Source organism: Hypanus sabinus, chromosome 11 (assembly GCF_030144855.1).
Source record: "Hypanus sabinus isolate sHypSab1 chromosome 11, sHypSab1.hap1, whole genome shotgun sequence".
Taxonomy (NCBI): Eukaryota; Metazoa; Chordata; class Chondrichthyes; order Myliobatiformes; family Dasyatidae; genus Hypanus; species Hypanus sabinus.
The window spans coordinates 108906349-108925259 of NC_082716.1; the positions used below are offsets into that span (position 1 = coordinate 108906349).

Sequence of the window (18911 nt, forward strand, 5' to 3'; positions counted from 1 at the left end):
CTGAAGTTGGAAAGGGCTGTTCACTCACAGTCCCCATGCAATCTTGACAGAGTTCGAGCAGTTTAGTAAAGAAGAATGGGGGAAATTTGCAGTGTCCAGGTGTGCAAAGCTGACAAAGGCTGTCAAAGGTGCAACTACTAAATATAGATTCACAGGGGGTGAATACTTGTGCAATCATTTATTTTTGTAATTAGATGACTTTTTTTGGTTCCATTTTCACATGGAACAGTCTTTTTCTGTTGATCGGTGTCAATAAAAGCAAAATGAAACCCACTGTGATTCAATGTTGTAAATCAATAAAACATGAGAACATTTAAGGGGGGTGGGGGATGAATACTTTTTATAGGCACTGTAAATGTGATAAGGAAAGCTAATCTAATCTAGGTCCCCCTCAGCCTCCTTTCCTCCAGGGTTAACAGTCTCAGTTTGCGCGGCCTTTCCTTATAATTCATGTCCTGATAACGTCCTGCTGAATTATTTCTGTGCCGCTCCCCAGGAACCTGGAGGCACCAGAGGCCCCTCTCTACACGGCTAAAGCACATCGAGAAATTATCAACTGTATTGATGGTGTAGGGGGGTTGGGAATTGGACAGGGAGCCCCGGAAATTGTCACCGGAAGCAGGGATGGTGAGTACTCCAAATCCGATTGGTTTAGTATTGTCACGTGTGCCGCGTTACAGTGAAAAACTGTTGTTTGCGTCTGATCCAGACCAATCACACCAAATGGGAAAAGAAAGAAGAACCTGAAGATGTTGTTGCACCAACACAGGAGATTCTGGAAGTCCAAAGCAACACACAGAAAATGCCGGAGGAGCTCCGCAGGTCAGGACACTGATAAAGAGTCTCGGCCCTTCTCCGCAGACGCTACCTGACCTGCAGAGTTCCTCCAGCACTTTGTGTGTGTTAGAGCAACGGAGAAAGCACAGACAAAGGGCAAGAGGCTTGCCGAGGAGATCAAGCTGTCGCTTTTAGACTGAGGCATGACAAGACTACACTGGAAGTACTCTGCTGGTCAGTCCACGTGTGTCCTGCACGTGCCACTTACTTTGTAAATCGATTGATTTATTTATGTATTACATATTTATTAATTGGTTTATTGATTGAGATGTAGTGTGGAACAGGTCCTTCTGGTCCTTTGAACTGTGCTGCCCAGGAGCCCCTCCGACTTAACCCTAGCCTAATCACGGGACAATTTACAATGACCAGTTAACCTACCGACCAGTAGGTCTTTGGACTGTGGGAGGAAACTGGAGCACCGTGAGGAAACCCGTGCGGTCACGGGGAGAAATTACAGACTCCTTACGGGCAGTGGTGGGAATTGAACCCGGGTCACCGGTACTGTGAAGCGTTGTGCTAACCATTACACTGGCCTGTCCGTTTGTGTTCTGCACTTTGTAAAGGGGAATTGGTAAATCGGTTTAAACCTGTCGTGTGTATGGAGGTACAATGGAAAGATGCATCAGTCACTCGTCTAACCTGGGGACAAGATGTAGTTGCCAGGAATGTGGTTAGGTTGAGTTGTTCTTTGATCATGGCTAATCATTTGCAAAAGTTTCGTCACCACACGAGGAGACGTTATCAGTGCGCAGTTGATTGCGGTGTGTCTCCAAACGCTTCGCCTTCGTATGCCGTACTTGTCAACCAGCTGATCGATCAGCAACTCCATTCCTGAGTGTTCGCATCTCTGAGGGCCTGAGTATCGGTGCAGCCGTGAGGTGGGCAAGACGGCAGCTACGCTTCGCGGGCTTGCTCGCACCGTGACTTCCACCTGTGCCCCTCTCCATCTTCATGGGTAGGGAGTGAAAATAAATCAGCCATGCACCAGACTCGATGGGCGGAATGGCCTAATTCTGCTGCTGTGTCTTCTGGTCATATTGGAGCAGAGGAAGCTGAGAAAGCACGGATGGAACTCGACATCATTATGAGGAGCCTGGACGGGACAAATAGGAGACTTTACCCACCCGCCCCCGACAGATGTGTCCAAATCAGGTTCAAAGTTCAGGTGTCACCATATACAACCTTGCAATTCATTTTTTCTGGGCATTCACAACAATACAAAGAAACAAAATAATAATAAATAAGCAATGAATATTGAGAACATGAGGTGAAGTGTCCTTGAAAGTGTGGGGGTGAGTGAAGTTCTCCCCTTTGGTTCAAGAGCCTGATGGCTGAGAGGCAGTAACCTGGTGGCATGAGCCAAGAGGCTCCTGTACCTTCTACCTGATGGCAGCAGCGAGAAGAGAGCGTGGCCCCTGGGAGGATCGGACAGTGTGGAGCACCCTGGGTGAGTGGACGGTGAGCTGTACAAGTACCCAGTGGGGCATTTGAAACACCGGGGCAGAGAAGTGCTGGTGGACGGGCCAGCAGACCCCGTGCGTGCAGCGAGCTGAAGGGCCAGTTCTGTGCCACGGGAGAGGCCGGTTGAAATCACTGTGTGGTGTCCGTCACCTTTGCAGGGTCGGTCAGGGTGTGGGACCCTCGGCAGAAAGACCTTCCTGTGGCCAACATGGAGCCAGCAGAGGGGTTCAACAGGAGAGACTGCTGGACGGTCACTTTCGGTGAGATGATCCACATCGAGTGTCGTGTACACCTCTCACAAACACACCCCCAGACTCCCCTCCCTCTCTCCCACTAACTCCCCCTCTCCCCAACACTATCATGCCCCTCTCCCAAATCCCCGTGTCTTACCACCCCCTCTTTCCTCTCTCTCCCCCTCCCCTAACCCAATCAGACCCTCTTCTGAACTCCCCCCAACCAACCACCTGTCCCCTTCTCCCTCTTCCCCCTCCCTTTCCCCTCATATCCCTCCCTTTCCCCTCATATCCCTCCCATTCCCCCATATCCCTCCCATTCCCCCATATCCCACCCATTCCTTCATATCTCTCCCTTTCCCCTCATGCCCCTCCCTTCTCCTCTTTCACCTTCCTTTCTCCTCTCCCCTCCCTTTCCCCTCATCTTCCCGTCACTTTCCCCTCTTCCCCCTCCCTTCCCCATCTCCTTTTTCACTCTCCCCCCCCCCCCAATGGTGTGTTAAAAGTTTGTGTTTGATCTGTGTCTCAGGTCATGCGTGTAGTCAGTGGGACCGCTGTGTGTGTGCCGGCTACGACAACGGGGACATCAAACTGTTTGACCTGCGGAACATGGAGGTTCGATGGGAGACAAACATCAAGAGTGGGGTAAGGTTGAACTGACAGGAGAAAATGCATCTAAAGTGTTGACATTTCTGCATCTGATGTGAAATGGCAACTTCATCCCCAGATCTAGGTTCAGTAGGCAGGTCCCACTTATGCTGAAGGCAGTTCTCAAATTTCAAAGTAAATTTATTGTCAAAGTTCATATATGTCACCATACACAACCCTGAGATCCATTTTCATGTGGGCAAATTCAATATATCCCTAGAATAACAACCATACAGAATCAATAAAAGACCGCACCAACTTGGGTGTTCAACCAGAGTGCAGAAGACAACAAACTGCAAATACAAGAAGAAGAAATAATAAATAAATAAATAAATAAATAAATAAATAAATAGATAGATAGATAGATAAATAAATAAGCAAGCAAGCAATAAATATCAAGAACATGAGATGAAGAATTCTTGAAAGTGAGTCCATTGATTGTGGGAACATTTCAATGATGGGGCAAGTGAAGTTACCCCTTTTGCTTCAGGAGCCGGATGGTTGTGGGGTAATAACTGTTCCTGAACCTGGTGGTGTGGGACCTGAGGCTCATTGTGGTGAGTGAAGTTATCCACACTGGTTCAGGACCCTGATGGTTGTGGGGTAATAACTGTTCCTGAACCTGGTGGTGTGGGACCTGAGGCTGATTGTGGTGAGTGAAGTTACCCACACTGGTTCAGGAGCCTGATGGTTGTGGGGTAATAACTGTTCCTGAACCTGGTGGTGTGGGAACTGAGGCTCATTGTGGTGAGTGAAGTTATCCACACTGGTTCAGGAGCCTGATGGTTGTGCAGTAATAACTGTTCCTGAACCTGGTGGAGTGAGTCCTGAGGCTCCTGTACCTTCTTCCTGATGGCAGCAGCGAGAAGAGAGCACGGCCTGGGTGGTGAGGATCTCTGGTGATGGATGCTGCTTTCCTGTGACAGTGTTTCAGGTGGATGTGCTCAGTAGTGGGGAAGGCTTCACCCGTGATGGACTGGCCATATCCTTTACTCTTTGTAGTGTTTTCCATTCATGAGTATTGGTGTTTACAGACCAGGCTGTGACGCAGCCAGTAAATACACTGTCCACCACTCACCTATAGAGTTTGTCGAAGTTTTATATGTCATTGAGAATTGTCGCCAACTTGCACAGAAGTAGAGGCGCTGCCGTGCTTTCTTTGTACTTGCACTTGCTTGATGGGCCCAGTTCAGATCCTCCGAAATAATAACAGCAAGTAATTCCACGTTGCTGAATTGGGGACTGGCTCATGGACCTCCGTTTTCCATCTCCACAAGTTCTGGTACATAGCTGGTATTGGTATTGTTTGATTACTGTCACATGACTCAAGATACAGTGAAAAGCTTGTCAAAGGTTCAAAGTACCTTTATTATCGAAGTGTACTCTATACAACCCTGAGATTCGCCTTCCCCACAGACAGCCACGAAGCAATGAAACACCTTGGAACCAAACTGGTGAAAGAAAAAGATCAAACAAAATTGTTTTGCAAAAAAAAAAAATTATGCGAACAGCACCAAAGAAGAATGAGCAAAAACATAAATCAAAAGGCAGATTTCAATGCATTTTAGCCCAGTGTTGAAAGTAGCAACAAAAAGGAGCGATCATAAAACATCATACATGTGAATTAAGAGTCTAAATCTACATACTGCACAGCACCTCGATGATTTCAGTCTTCCTTGGTGCTTTAGTCAGTGAGGGATGGAGTCGAGCATGGGCCTAGGCCTAGGCCTCTTCTCCTGACTTCCTGGCCTCAAAGCCACACTCACTGGTCACAGACTCATAGAGCCCCCTCTGAGACAGCAAAGCACCAGATTGCCCAATCGGCCCAAAATCGCACCACCAGAGTGTAGATAACAGGTTCCAGTGGTAGCTGAACCACATCTGAAATAAACAGAAGTGAAAGTGGCTTCATGAACCATCTTGAGGATGTTGCCTTTGGTAGCGCTGTTCTTGCATGGTGTCGTTGCACAATGCATAGAGCTAGAACCGGGTAAATCAATAACAGAGTTGCTGAATAAAGTGTCACAGTTACAGAGAAAGTGCAGTGCGTTAACAGGGCCCACGCACGGAACGCTATTACCCCACCCCCTCCAGAGACAGGGTTCCTCTTCTTGCCTACCACCCCACCAGCCTCCGCATCCAGCACGTAATCGTGAAACTTCTGCCACCTGCAGTGCGATCCAACCACCAAACACATCCTTCTCTGCCTCCCCCTCACTCCTCCCTTGTCCATTCATCCCACCCCCACTGATCTCCCACCTGGCACTTATCCTTGCAAGCAGAACAAGTGCCCCTACACTTCCCCCCCTCACCACCATTCAGGGCCCCAAACCGTCCTTCCAGGTGAGGTGATACTTCACCTATGAGTCTGCTGGGTCATCTACTGTGTCCGGTGCCCCCGGTGTGGCCTCCGTGTATCAGTGAGACCCAACGTAGATTGGGAATTCGCTTTGCTGGGCACCTGTACTCCATCCGCCAGAAAAGGCAGGATCTCCCAGTGGTCACTCATTTTAATCCCACTTCCCGTTCCCTTTCTGATATTCCCATCCATGGCCTCCCCCACTGTCGTGATGAGGCCACACTTAAGTTGGAGGAACAACATCTTATATTCCATCTGGGTAGCCTCCAACCTGATGGCATGAACATCGATTTCTCAAACTTCCAATAATGCCCCCCACCCTCCTCCTTCACCACTTCCCATCCCCTTTTCCCTCTCCCACCTCATCTCCTTGCCCACCCATCGCCTCCCTCTGGTGCTCCTCCCCCTTTTCTTTCTTCTGTCCCTTTCGCCAATCAACTTCCCAGCTCTTTTCTTCATCGCTCCCCCTCCAGGTTTCACCGATCACCTGGCATTACTCCCCTCTCTCTCTCCAGCCCTGCCGAAGGGTTTCAGCCCGAAACGTCGACTGTACTCTTTTCCTTGATGCTGCCCGGCCTGCGGAGTTCCTCCAGCATTCTGTGTGTGTCCTTCTGGTCCAGCCAGCTGGTACCACCCAAATGCACTCATGACAAATTAACCCACTAACCCAAAGGAATGTGAGAGGAACCCACCGGGGTAGAGGGAGAACACACAAGACCCCCGACGGACCCCAGTCGAACCCAGGTTGCTGGCGCAGTAGTGGCATTATGGTAACTGCTACCCCACTCTGCTGCCTCAAAACGCGTCGTGTTAAAGTTACCAAGACGTAGACAGATAAAGAGGGAGGGTGCTGACAAGTGGGAGGTGAAGATGTCATCTTCAGCCTTTGTGTAAGTATGTGATGACGATCAGCTGGAAACTCTGCTGGTCGGCCCACGTGTTGGTCTGTGCAATGGAGACCTGTAGCACAATCGGGTTTATTGTCACTCACATAAAGTTGCAGAACAAACTGTTATAGTTACAAAAGGTGCAGTCCAGCTAGATAGAGCACCGTAACAGACTTTTGGTAAAAAATGAAATCAAACCATTAGAAAGAGGGTCAGCGGGTGAGTGACTTTAGAGGAATAGAGAGCATGTCTGTCGGGTCAGTACTTTTCTCTGGGTGTCGGATGTGGGAATCCTGGGAATCTTCCGGTCTCCCAGAGGGCCACATCTGCACCAGGTACACCGAGCTGCAGCTCCCGAGAGACCAAGTTAGGGGTCTGGAGCTGCGGCTCGATGACCTGCAGCTTATTAGGGGGAGTGAGCAGGAGTTAGTCACCCCGAGGCTGCAGGAGTGGGTGACTGTCAGGGAAGAGATCAGACAGTAGAGAGCAGCCCTGTGGCCGTCCCCCTCAGTAATCATTATCCCATTTTGGATGCTATTGAGGGGGGTGACCACGGCGATCGGGTCTCTGACACTGAGCCTGGTTCTGTGGTGCAGAAGTGGGAGAAGTAGATGAGGAATGTGGAATAGGGGATTCCATAGCGAGGGGAACAGACAGGAAGTTCCGTAGGCCTGGATTCACCAGTGGCATAGGTAGAAAAAGGGAGGAGGTCCTGAAGAGAATTCAGGGAGTTGGGTAGGAAGCTGATCTCAGGATTGCTGCCTGTGCCACATGCTAACGAGCACAGGAATAGCATGATCAGGCGTATTAATGCACGGCTGAGAGACTGGTACAGTGCAATACATGAAATTACTACTATACTGTGCAAAAATCTTGGGCATCCTGGCTATCATATAAATGTATATGTGCCTAAGACATTTGCACAGTATTGTACATTCTTTGATAATAACTTTACATTGAGAGACAATAGTGTCACAGAGCTGTGCGTGTCTGTTCCTGCACCACCCCCTGCCTCTGGCACTCTGTCTCTGCCACCTGTCCCACACCCCTCCCACAGCGCTCCGCCCTCACCATTCCCAACATCCTTTGCACCCGCAAGATTTACGAACTCGCTCTCTGCTCCACATTGACAAATAACAGTACTGTATAAAAGTCTTCAGCACCCTGGCTAAGTGTAGATGTGCCTAAGGCTTTTGCTCAGTATCCTAGCTATATCTACGTGCTTAAGACCTTCGCGCAGTACTGTGTGATCGCAACGTTTCTGGGTTTCCATCTTCAACAGGCATGTTGCATGGAGTTTGACAAGAAAGACAGCACTTTAAGTAAGCTGGTCGTGACGACCCTGGAGGGAAGGGTTCACATCTTCAACATGCAGGAGTTCAATGCCAACAAGGGCTTTTCCTGTCGGAGTGAGAAGGTAAGGCTTGGGCTGACATAGAGGGGGGCACGACTCTGAGTAACCGGAGAACACTGCAGCTGAAAGAGTTAAGTTTTGAGATTGGGGTGTGTGCATTCAGAATCAGGTTTAATATAACTGGCGAGTGTTGTAAAAAAAGAATGAATTACAGTAGTATACTATAAATTAGTAGTGCAAAAATAGAAATAAAGAAGTAGTGAGGTGGTGTTCATGGGTTCAATGTCCATTCAGAAATCGGATGGCAGAGGGGAAGAAGCTGTTCCTGAATCGCTGAGTGTGTGCCTTCAGGCTCCTGTATCTCCTCCCTGATGGCAGAGGGGAAGAAGCTGTTCCTGAATTGTTGAGTGTGTGCCTTCAGGCTCCTGTATCTCCTTGCTTACAGTAGCAATGAGAAGCCGGCATGTCCTGGGGTGATGGGGGTCCTTAATGATGGATGTCACCTTTTTGAGGCATCGCTCTTTGAAGATGTCCCGGATACTACAGAGGCTAGTGCCCATGATGGCACTGACTGTGTTTACACATCTCTGCAGCTTACTTCAATCCTATGCAGTAGCCAAATACCAAACAGTGATGCAGCCAGTTAAAATGCTCTCCATGGTACATCTGTAGAAATTCATGAGTGTTTTTGGTGACATACCAAATCTCCTCAAACTCCTAATGAAATATAGCTGCTGTCTTGCCTTCTTTATAACTGCATCCATATTGTTGGGTCCGGTTTAGGTCCCCAAAGAAATTGACACCCAGGAATTTGAAATTCCTCCCTCTCTCCACCTCTGATCCCTCGACAAGGACTGGTGTGTGTTCCTTCGACTTTTCCTCCCTGAAGTCCACAATCAGTTCTTTGATCTTACTGACTTTGAGTGAAATTTGATGCTGTGACACCACTCAACTAGCTGGCATATCTTGCTGCTGTACGCCCTCTCATCACCATCTGAGACTGTGCCAACAACGGGAGTACCATCAGCAAATTTACAGAGCAGGGACTCCGTCGGGGCACTGATACGTCACTTCCTCCACTGCCATTAAGCCCATGAAGTCTGCTCCAAAGCCAGTGCTCTTCTGCTGACAAATGGGCTATCTAAAACTGCTCACCTGTGACTGACCAGTGCCTTAAAAGACAATCCCAGTCTCCCCCAACACTCAAACGCTCCATTCCCAGGGAAATTCGTGGTGAATCTCCTCTGCACTCTCTCCACTTCAGTCGCCTTCTTACTCTTAGGTGCTGACCAGAGATATGCACAGGATCCAGCTTTGCATACAGTTCTGGTCACCCCACTATAGGAAGGATGTTGAGGTTTTGAAGAGGGTGCAGAGGAGGTTTACCAGGATGCTGCCTGGTTTAGAGGGCGTGTGCTATCACAAGAGACCGTAGCTGGAGTATTGTGAGCAGTTTTGGGCCCTTTATCTAAGAAAGGATGTACTGGTGTTGGAGAGGGTCCAGAGGAGATTGATCACAGGAATGCAAACGGTTGATATATGAGGAGCATTTGATGGTTCTGGGCCTGTACTCACTGGTGTTCAGAAGAATAAGGGGGGATCTAATTGAAAGCTATTGAATATTGAAGGCCTGGATAGAGTGAACATGGGGAGGATGCCTCTTGTAGTGGGGTAAGTCTAGGGCCAGATGGGACAGCCTCAGAATAGAGGGGTGTCCATTTAGATCAGAGATGAAGAGGAATTTCTTCAGCCAGAGGGTGGTGAATCTGTGGAAGTTCTTGCCACAGACGGTTGTGGAGGCCAAGTCGCTGAGTATATTTAAAGCAGAGGTTGTTAGGTTCTTGGTTAGTCACAGTGTCAAAGGTCACAGGGAGAAAGCAGGAGGTCAGGGTAATAAATCAGCCCTGATGGAATGGCAGAGCAGACCTGATGGGCCAAATGGCCTAATTCTGCTCCTGTGTCTTATGATTGCTGGCCGGTGGTGTAGTGGCATCCGCACTGGCCTTCGAGGTGAGCAACCCTGGGTTCGAATCTGGCCGGCTCCTTGCACACTTTCCATCCGTGCTGGGTTGGGTTGGGCGTCGAGCTGGCAACTCGGCCTCGTAGAAAAAGCAGACAAAAATGTTAAAGTAACGGCAAGGTTGCCGCCTGATGCACCACAAGGAACAACAACAGTGTCTCATGGTCATGTTGCCATGGAAACACTTAACTCTCTCTGGTTATCACACTTCCTCTCTCTGTCCTTTCCAATCTCAAAATGGTCGTAATTCCTCCTTGTCTTTCTAAACAGATAAATTCAATAGAAATATCTTTTACTTCACCTTTGGGTTGATTAAGTGACCGTATGAAGGTTTATAACTTCAGGGACATAGACAGAGAGACTGTACGTGGTCTTTATCCCAGAGGAAACACCAACAACTTAATGTTTGGGGAGCGTTTGATGTCTCTGGGCCTGTAGTTACTGGAGTTCAGAAGGATGGAGTGGGCTGGTGGTGTCTCGTTGAAATTTACCAGATCCTGAAAGGACTGGATAGAGTGGATGTAGGGAGGATATTTCTGTAGTTGGCAGTGTCCTGGATCCGAGGGAACAGCCCTGGAAGAAAAGCACGTCCGTTTCAAACTCAATTGAGGAAGAAATTCTTCAGCAGGAGGGTGGTGAATCCATGGAATTCATTACCAAGGAAGGCAGTGGAGGTCAAGTCAATGGGAGTACTTAAGGCAGAGGTTGATTAGCTCTAGATTAGTAAGGGTTGTGGAGAGAAGGCAGGAGAATGGGTTTATAAAAATAAGTCTCGATGGAATGGTGGAGCAGACCTGGTGGACCAGGTGGCCAAAATCTGCCCCTGCGTGTTGTGGTCTTATGGGATGAGTGCCTCTGCCATTACTGAGCTGCAAAAACTCACCAGTAACTGTACTTCCATTGTTTGGTGAAGCCGTACAGATCCACAGCTTGGACGGTGAGGCACCTCCCTCAGAATCGATCCATCTTCGTAACAAGTGGAGGAGCTGGCAGTCTGCATCTCTGGAAGCAGTGAGTGGCTGTCTGTTGTATTGGCTGGTGCTGGGCTCCGGTCAGCACAGTGGGGAGGGAGACCGTCTCTGTTCTGATCACAAAGAAAAGTGGGAGTTCCCACTGGCCAATCCCTTGAATTACCATCCCATTTCCATTCCGACATGTTCCCGTGTTCCTATCCCCATTCCCATATGTTCGCGTGTTCCTATCCCCATTCCGACATGTTCCCGTGTTCCTATCCCCATTCCCACATGTTCCCGTGTTCCTATCCCCGTTCCGACAAGGTCCCGTGTTCCTATCCCCATTCCGACATGTTCCTATGTTTTCTTCTTCTCCTGTCCTTTGCTTTTTCCACCCATCATCTCCCAGATTCTTACTTCATTTCCCCTCCCCCAACTGCCAGGCTTCACCTATCACCTACTAGCTTGTACTCCTTCCCTTCCCCCCCACCCCCCACCTTTTTATTCTGGCAATTGAACCTTCCTTTTCAGCCACAGCGTGAAATGTCAACTGTTCATTCACTTCCATAGATATTGTCTGACCTGCAGAGTTCCTCGGTTCTTGGGCAGAGCTTGTGAGCCTGGGATGGGGCGAAAGGGATAGTCACTCGCTTCCCAGTCACCAGATGTCACGGAAGGGTGGCTGGAGGACATCAGGCAAGACGTGAGAAGGTTCAAATTCTAATAGTCCGGGGGTGGGGGCATACAGGTCTGAAAATGAGAAATGTTAAGTGAAGGGGGCAAGGAGTCCACAGAAGACCGACAGATTAGGGGAATGGCTGATGGAATACTGTGTTGGGAAGTGTACGGCCATGTACTTTGATAAAAGGAGTGAAAGTGTAGACTGTTTTCTAAACGGGCAGAAAACTCACAAATCAGAGGATGCTGGTGCAGGATTGCCTTGCAGCATATGTTGGTAGCAAGTGCAATGTTAGCATTCATTTTGTGAGGACTAGAATATAAAAGCAAGGAGGGAGTGCTGAGGCTGCATTGGTCAGAGCACGTTTGCAGTATAGAAGTAGTTTTATCTAAGACGGAGATGTGCTGGCATTGGAGAGGGTTCAGAGAAGGTTGGCAAGGATGATCCCGGGAACAAAAGGGTTAAACTATAAAGGGAGCTTGACGGTTTTGGACCTGTATGCACCGGAGTTTAGAAGAATGGGGTGTGGGGGATCTCATTAAGTCCTACAAAATATTGAAAGGCCTGAACCAGGGGTTCCTAACCTGAGTCCCATAGACCCCTCAGTTAATGGTAGGTGTCCATGGCATAAAAAAGGTTGGGAACCCCCTGGCCTAGATGAAGAAAATGTGCAGGGATGTTTCCAATAGTGGGAGAATTGCACAGCCTCAGAATACAAGGATATCCATTTAGAATGGGGTTGAGGAATTTCTTTCGTCAGAGAGTGGCAAATCTGTGGAATTCTTTGCCACAGGCAGCTGTGGAGGCCAAATCATTGTGCATATTTAAAGTGGAGATTGTTTAATAAGGGTGGGAAGGAGGCAGGAGAATGGGGTTGAGAGGGCAAATAAATCAATCATTATTAACTGTTGGGAAAGACTCGGTGAGCCAAATGGTATAACACTGTTCCGATAACTTATGGTCTTATAATTACTTTGGTTCACTCCCATTGTCAGTCCTGCTCTTGTAGTTCTGTAATAAAGTTACTGGTCTATTTAACATTGCAGGGTCTGTCTAAACTAGTCCTATTCATATTTGATCGCAAGAACCTTGAAGCACAGAACAGTACAGCACAGCTCCAAGGCCGCCCAAGTTGAGGAGGGCTCTGGCCAATTCTGCTGATCCCCAGCCACAACACCATTCACAGCAGAAACTCTTTGACATGGTGTTCCACTGAGCCAACCAGACAAGATAGACCTTCTGTGGATCTGTCCAAGCATCTTTTACCATTTCTGACACCTCCCTCCTCTTTCTCAATCTCTGGAGACAAATTGTCAACTGGTATCTTTTATAACTCTACCAATTCCCATGGTTATCTTGACTATACCCCTTCCCACCCTGTTTCCTGGAAAAATACCTTTTCTCTTCCAGGGCATTGGAGATGGCCTTCCTCTTCAGAGGAAGAGGCTTTCCTTTCCTCCACCATTGATGCTGTCCTCACTTGCATCTCCTCTGTCTCCCAAACATCTGCTCTGATCCCATCTTCCCCCCCACCTTAACAATGATAGAGTTCCTCTTGTCTTCACCCATCACCCCATCCGATAGGTCACCTTCCGCAACTCCGCCATTTCCAAAAGGATCCTATCACTAAACGTATCTTTACCTCCCTCTCTCTCCTTTCCATGATTCTGTCCATTGACCCTCCCTACTCCTTTCCCTCCTGGCACTTCTCCCTGCAAGTGACAGAAATGGTACACCTGCCCATTCACGTTCTCACTCACCTTCATTCAGGGCCCCAAACTGTCCTTCCAGGTGAGGCAACGCTTCCCCTGCAAATCTGCTGGGGTCGTCTATTGAGTCTGGTGCTCATGATGTGGCCTCCTCTACGCTGGTGAGATCCGCTATAAATCGGGGGACTGCTTTGTCGAGCATCTCCGCTCCATCCGCCAGAAATAGAATTTTAATGCCGCTTCCCATTCCCGTTCTGATGTGTTGATCCACGTCCCCTTCTTGTGCCACCTGGAGGGCCACCCTCTGTCTGGGTAGCCTCCAACCTGATGCCATTAATATTGATTTCTCCTTCCAGTAATAAAAAATCCTTCCCCTTCCCTTCTTCTGTTTCCCACTCTGGTCTCCTCCCTCTTCTCAGCTGCCTATCGAACCCCCGGTTCCCCTCCTCCTTCCCTTTCTCACCTGGTCCACTCTCCTCACCAATCAGATTCCTTCCTCTCCAGCCCTTTATCTTCCCCATACACCTGGCTTCACCCATCACTTTCTAACGTCCTCCTCCCCCCCCTACCCCACCAAACCTTTTTATTTTGGCATCTTCCCCCTTCCTTCTCAGTCCTGAAGAAGGGTCTCGGCCCAAAACGTTGTTTATTAACTTCCACAGATGGTGAGCTCCCCCAGCATTTTGTGTGTGTTCATCTTTCTCTGTCTCTCCCGCAGCAATTCTACAAAACTGCGTGAAAGGACCGACCATGAGCGAGATGACAAGGACTCGACAAGTCCCACCCTCCTGAACAGCATCTCCCTCTCCTCACAGCCTGTCGGAAGCCTGGATTGGAACAGCGATAAGCAAGGCCTGTGTATCTGTGCATCCTTTGACCACAAAGTCCACATCATCTTCATTGCAGACCAGCAGACCTTCTAGATGGAACAGTGGGCAGCATAGCAGTTGGAGGCAGCAGTTAGAAAAATCTTTACTACTTGAAGCTTAGCGGTCGATTGACTCATCAAGGGCTTTCTCTTTGTTTGTGAAAGGCTCTCAGATGTGAGGTGTCAGTACTGTATTTTGTTAACAGGAATTTATTGTAAAGGAGTTGAGATAAACGGTATTTTTCAATGGCTTCTGAGCTCGTGTCACGATGGCTGCTCTGTTAAATAAACAAACTGTGAACACTTGAACAGGTTCCTTAAGGTTGTTATAGGCGGGGGTGGTAATGGGGATCAGCTCCCACTTCCTATTAAATGTTCCCAATGGTGTACGCCTCAAATAGCCTCTGACAATCAAGTCCGGCTCCTGGCCTTCACATGTGGCTTGGCTACTAATCCCAGCGGAACTGTCTCGACTGACAGGAGAAGGGGAAAGTAGAGGTTACTGGGTCCTTAAAACCGGTCGCTTTGGACAGATGAGTTCGTCAGCTCATCTCGGAGCAGGAAAACTCTGATCTCAAACCTTGTGGCTATGCCCACTCATGGGGAAGGCTTCGGGAGTAAACCCCGGGGGAAAAATCCAGGACTGACTGGCAGCCTCGGCGACTTCTCTTCCGGTCCTTTGGGTTCGTTAGATGTGTGGAGAGGGGAGCTTGCTACATGGGCAGCTTGCTCTCCATGTTGTACTGCCCGGGGTTGTGTATCTGGACAGCTAGGACACAATGTCCATGGTTAACCCTGACCACTGTACTAAACTGTACTAACAGTAGACTGTTTAGTACAGATACAAAAGTATGTAGAGTCAAATAGGGTGTGGTATTAAAAGGAAACAAATAATCAAATGGAGTAAAGTTAATTAATTTGTTAAGATACAGTGTGGAACAGGTCCTTCAAGCCAAGCCATCCAGCAAGCCCCCGTTTTAACCCTAGCCTAATCACAGGACAATTTTCAATGACCAGTTAATCTACCAACTGGTAGTCTTTGGACTGTGGGAGGAAACCGGAGTGCTGAATCCCACATGGTCATGGTGAGAACATTCAAACTCCTTACAGGCAGCAGCATGAAATGAACCGGGTGTGCAAACTGTGCCACCCCCGTGGTAGCAGTACATAATATAAATTGTAAGTGTGCATCTGTATAGTAGCTAAAGTAAGTAAGTAGAGTAAATAAGTTGTTTTTGGATCTCTGTTTATTTTCTGATCTGGGAGTCAGGAATGGTGAGCACTCTTAATTCCAAGATTTCAGTTTATTTTAGAGTGCAAACATACAAGTCTGCAAACTAGATAAACAATGAACACTGAGAAACGATGCTAAGAGGTGTATGGGGGTGATTGATAAGTTCGTGGCCTAAGGTAGAAGGAGTCAATTTTAGAAAACCTAGCAGAGTTATTTTTCAACATAGTCCCCTCCTACATTTACACACTTGGTCAAGCAGTCGTGGAGCACACGGATCTTGGACCTCCAGAAAGTGTCCATGGCAATAAGTTTATGGCCTAAGGTAGAGGGAGATGAGTTATACAGCTCTCGTTACAAATCTTTTAAAAAGTATTATTTTAAAAAATAGGTTTCCAATGTAATGTCTATGGATTCAATATCCATTTAGAAATCAGATGGCGGAGGGGAAGAAACTGCTCATGAATTGTTGAGAGTGTGTCATCGGGCTCCTGTATCTCCTCCCTGATGGTAGCAATGAGAAGAGGGCATGTCTTGGCTGATGTGAGTCCCCTATGACGGACACTGACTCTTTGAGGCATTGCTCCTTGATGTCCTGGATGCTGGGGAGATCAGTGCCCATGATGGAGCTGACTAATTTTACCACTCTTTGTAGTTTCTTTTGAGCCTGTCCAGTGCCTCACCCCAAACTGGACAGTGATGTGGCCAGTTGGAACTCCCTCCACGATGGAAGCTTGTGAGTGTCTTCGGTGACATACCCGAATGAAAATTGGGACAGTTGATTGGTAACAAAGCAGTAAGTTTTGAAAGTTACAATGAAGGCGGTGCAACGGGAAAAACTGGAATGGAAGGTCAGAAGTTGAAGGTGAGAGGAAATCAGTGCTGGCTGAGAGGCTGGCAGATGCAGAAATGGGGAGAAAATTCAAAAACTGGGGCAAGAGCTAGTTAAGTAAAAAAGGCACAAAATACTCAGCAGGTCAGGCAGCAGCTGTGGAGAGTTACTGAGATGTTTTAGTTTAATATCCTTACAAGTGCTGCAATGTGAAAACTCCCAAGCAATCACATCATCAGGTTTGCCAATCACACAACAGTGAGACGGCCTACAGAGATGAGGTGGAAGAATTGGAGGCCAGGTGCCAGGTAAATGACCTCCTCTTTAATGTCAACACCTCAAAGGGGACCACAACCTTGTTGTAGGGTTTGGAGTCTTGCACGCCTCAATGACCTGGAGAGCTATGGTGAATGGAGTTAGGGCCTGTGCTTTGGCTCTTGGCCGGGTCATCCATGCCAAACAGGTCAAAGGGTAGAGGTCAGACTCAGAGTGATCCACCGGTCCTCCAGGCTCGGGGGTTCAGCTCAGGGCCAACAACCCTGACGGGTCAAACAAATTGTTACGGAAACAGCAATAAAAAATCCTTCTACATCTGAGTGTGACGGTATTCCTGAGTCTCCACCCGGGACTTGTGTGACCGACAGCAGTGAAAACTGAGAGCAATCTACCAGCACGTTGAAGGAAGCCCTGAACACCACCAGGAATAAGATTTTTGGTATTGTCGAATCTTGTACAACACTGGCAAGCTAGCTGTAGAGGCAGAAATGAGGACCCTAAACCACACCTGGGACACAATAGAGAAGATGGCCAAGGACAGACAGAGATGGGGGGACGCTCATTGCTGCCCTAAAGGCCAGCTATACAACAGGCAGGGTCTAATTCCTGGGAGCGCTCAACTCGCACAACCTCTCCTGGCCCCAGAACAAATCCTCCACAATCACCAATGCCTCTGCTTTCTGCGGCTGCTGAAGAGAGCTGGACTCTGCACGTTGATGCTCACATCATTCTACAGATGGGCAGTAGGGAGCATCCTAACATGCTGCAACACTGCATGGTATGGAAGCTGCAGACAGGAAAGTTGTATGAAAGTTGTACCATGCAGTCCAAACTGCCCAGTACAGTACCTCACCAGCACCAGCCTACCCACCAGCAAGGACACACAGTGCCTATAAAAAGTATTCACCCTCCCCTCCCCTTTGGAAATTCTCAGGTTTATACTTTTACAACATTGAATCCCAGTGGATTTAATTCGGCTTTTTTTGACACTGATCAACAGAAAAAGGCTGTTTGTGACAAAGTGAAGACAGACCTAAAAAAAAGTGATCTAAATTAATTACGAAAAGTCAGTCTTTAATAGATGAACAGCCTTTGCAATTGCAGCCTTGAGTCTGTGTGGATAGTTCTCTATCAGCTTAATTTTTGTAGACACTGCAATTTTCCCATTCTTCTTTACAAGACTGCCCAAGCTCTGTCAGATTGCATGGGGATCATTAGTGAACAGCCCTTTTCAAGTCCAGACACAAATTTTCAATTTGATTGAGGTCTGGACTCTGACTTGGCCACTCCAGGACATTAACTTTGTTGATTTAAAGCTATTCCTGTGCGGTTTTGGCTTTATGCTTGGGGTTATTGTCTTGCTGGGAAACAAATCTTCTCTCAAGTTGTAGTTCTCTTGCAGACTAACAGGTTTTCCTCCAGGATCTCCCTGTATTTTGCTGCATTCATTTTACCCTCTACCTTCACAAGCCTTCCAGGGCCTGCTGCAGTGAAGCATCTCCACAGCGTGATGCAGCCACCACCGTGCTTCCCGGTATGGATGGTGTGTTTTTGATGATGTGCGGTATCTGACACCAAACATAGCAATTAGTCTGATGGCCAAAAAGCTCAAATTTTGGTTTCATCAGTCCATAAAACCTTTTCCCAGCTGGCTTCAGAGTCTCTCACGTGCCTTCCGGCAAACTCTAGCTGAGATTTCATGTGAGGTTTTTTCAACAGTGGCTTTCTCTTTGCCACTCTCCCATAAAGCTGTGACTGGTGAAGCATTCAGGCAACTGTTGTATGCGCAGTCTCTCCCATCTCAGCCACTGAAGCTTGTAAGTCCTCCAGCATTGTCATAGGTCTCTTGGTGGCCTCCCTCACTAGTCCCTTTCTTGGACGGTCACTGTTTTTGAGGATGGCCTGCTCTAGGCAGATTTACAGCCATGTCAGATCCTTTCCATTTCTTGATGATTGACTTAACTGTACTCCAAGGGACAGTCAGTGATTTGAAAATTTTTTGTATCCATCTCCTGAATTATGTTTTTCAGTAACCTTTTCACAGAGATACTGACCCACCAGCAGCTGGTCTTTCCTGATTCATGTGTATTTTTACTATAATCAATCAAAACACCTTAAATTCACACAGGTTTCCAAAACAGATCTCAAATTAACTAATTGTGTGACTTTTAAAACTAATTGGCTGTACCAGTGATGATTTAGTGAAGTTGTATAATTTGAAGTACTGTATGCAGTTTTGGTCACCTACCTAAAGAAAGGATGTAAAGTCCAGAGAAAATTTACAAGGATGTTGCCAGGACCAGATAATAAAGAAAGATTGAATAGGTTAGGACTTTATTACTTGGAACGTAGAAGATGAGGGGGGATTTGATAGGGGCATACAAAATTATGAGAGGTGTAGAGAGAGTAAATGCAAGCAGGCTTTTCCCACTGAGTTTGGGTGGGACTACAACGAGAGGTCATGGGTTAAGGGTGAAAGGTGAAAAGTTTAAGGGGAACATGAGGGTCATGAGAATGTGGAACAAGCTGGCAGCATGAGTGCTGCATGCAAGCTCAATTTCAAA

The 18911-nt window shown here is 47.7% G+C and overlaps 1 protein-coding gene across 1 annotated transcript in view; it reads left to right on the forward strand.

The window, feature by feature from the left end:
- LOC132402271 (dynein axonemal assembly factor 10-like) overlaps positions 1 to 14788 on the forward strand; it is a 34978-nt gene extending 20190 nt beyond the window's left edge. The window contains exons 3-8 of the mRNA XM_059985090.1: positions 497 to 627; positions 2457 to 2558; positions 3061 to 3176; positions 7708 to 7842; positions 10713 to 10810; positions 13859 to 14788. Of these exons, the coding sequence (XP_059841073.1) occupies positions 497 to 627; positions 2457 to 2558; positions 3061 to 3176; positions 7708 to 7842; positions 10713 to 10810; positions 13859 to 14063 (787 nt within the window). The 3' untranslated portion in view covers positions 14064 to 14788. The remainder of the gene's footprint in view (positions 1 to 496; positions 628 to 2456; positions 2559 to 3060; positions 3177 to 7707; positions 7843 to 10712; positions 10811 to 13858) is intronic.
- Positions 14789 to 18911: the final 4123 nt, after the last annotated feature.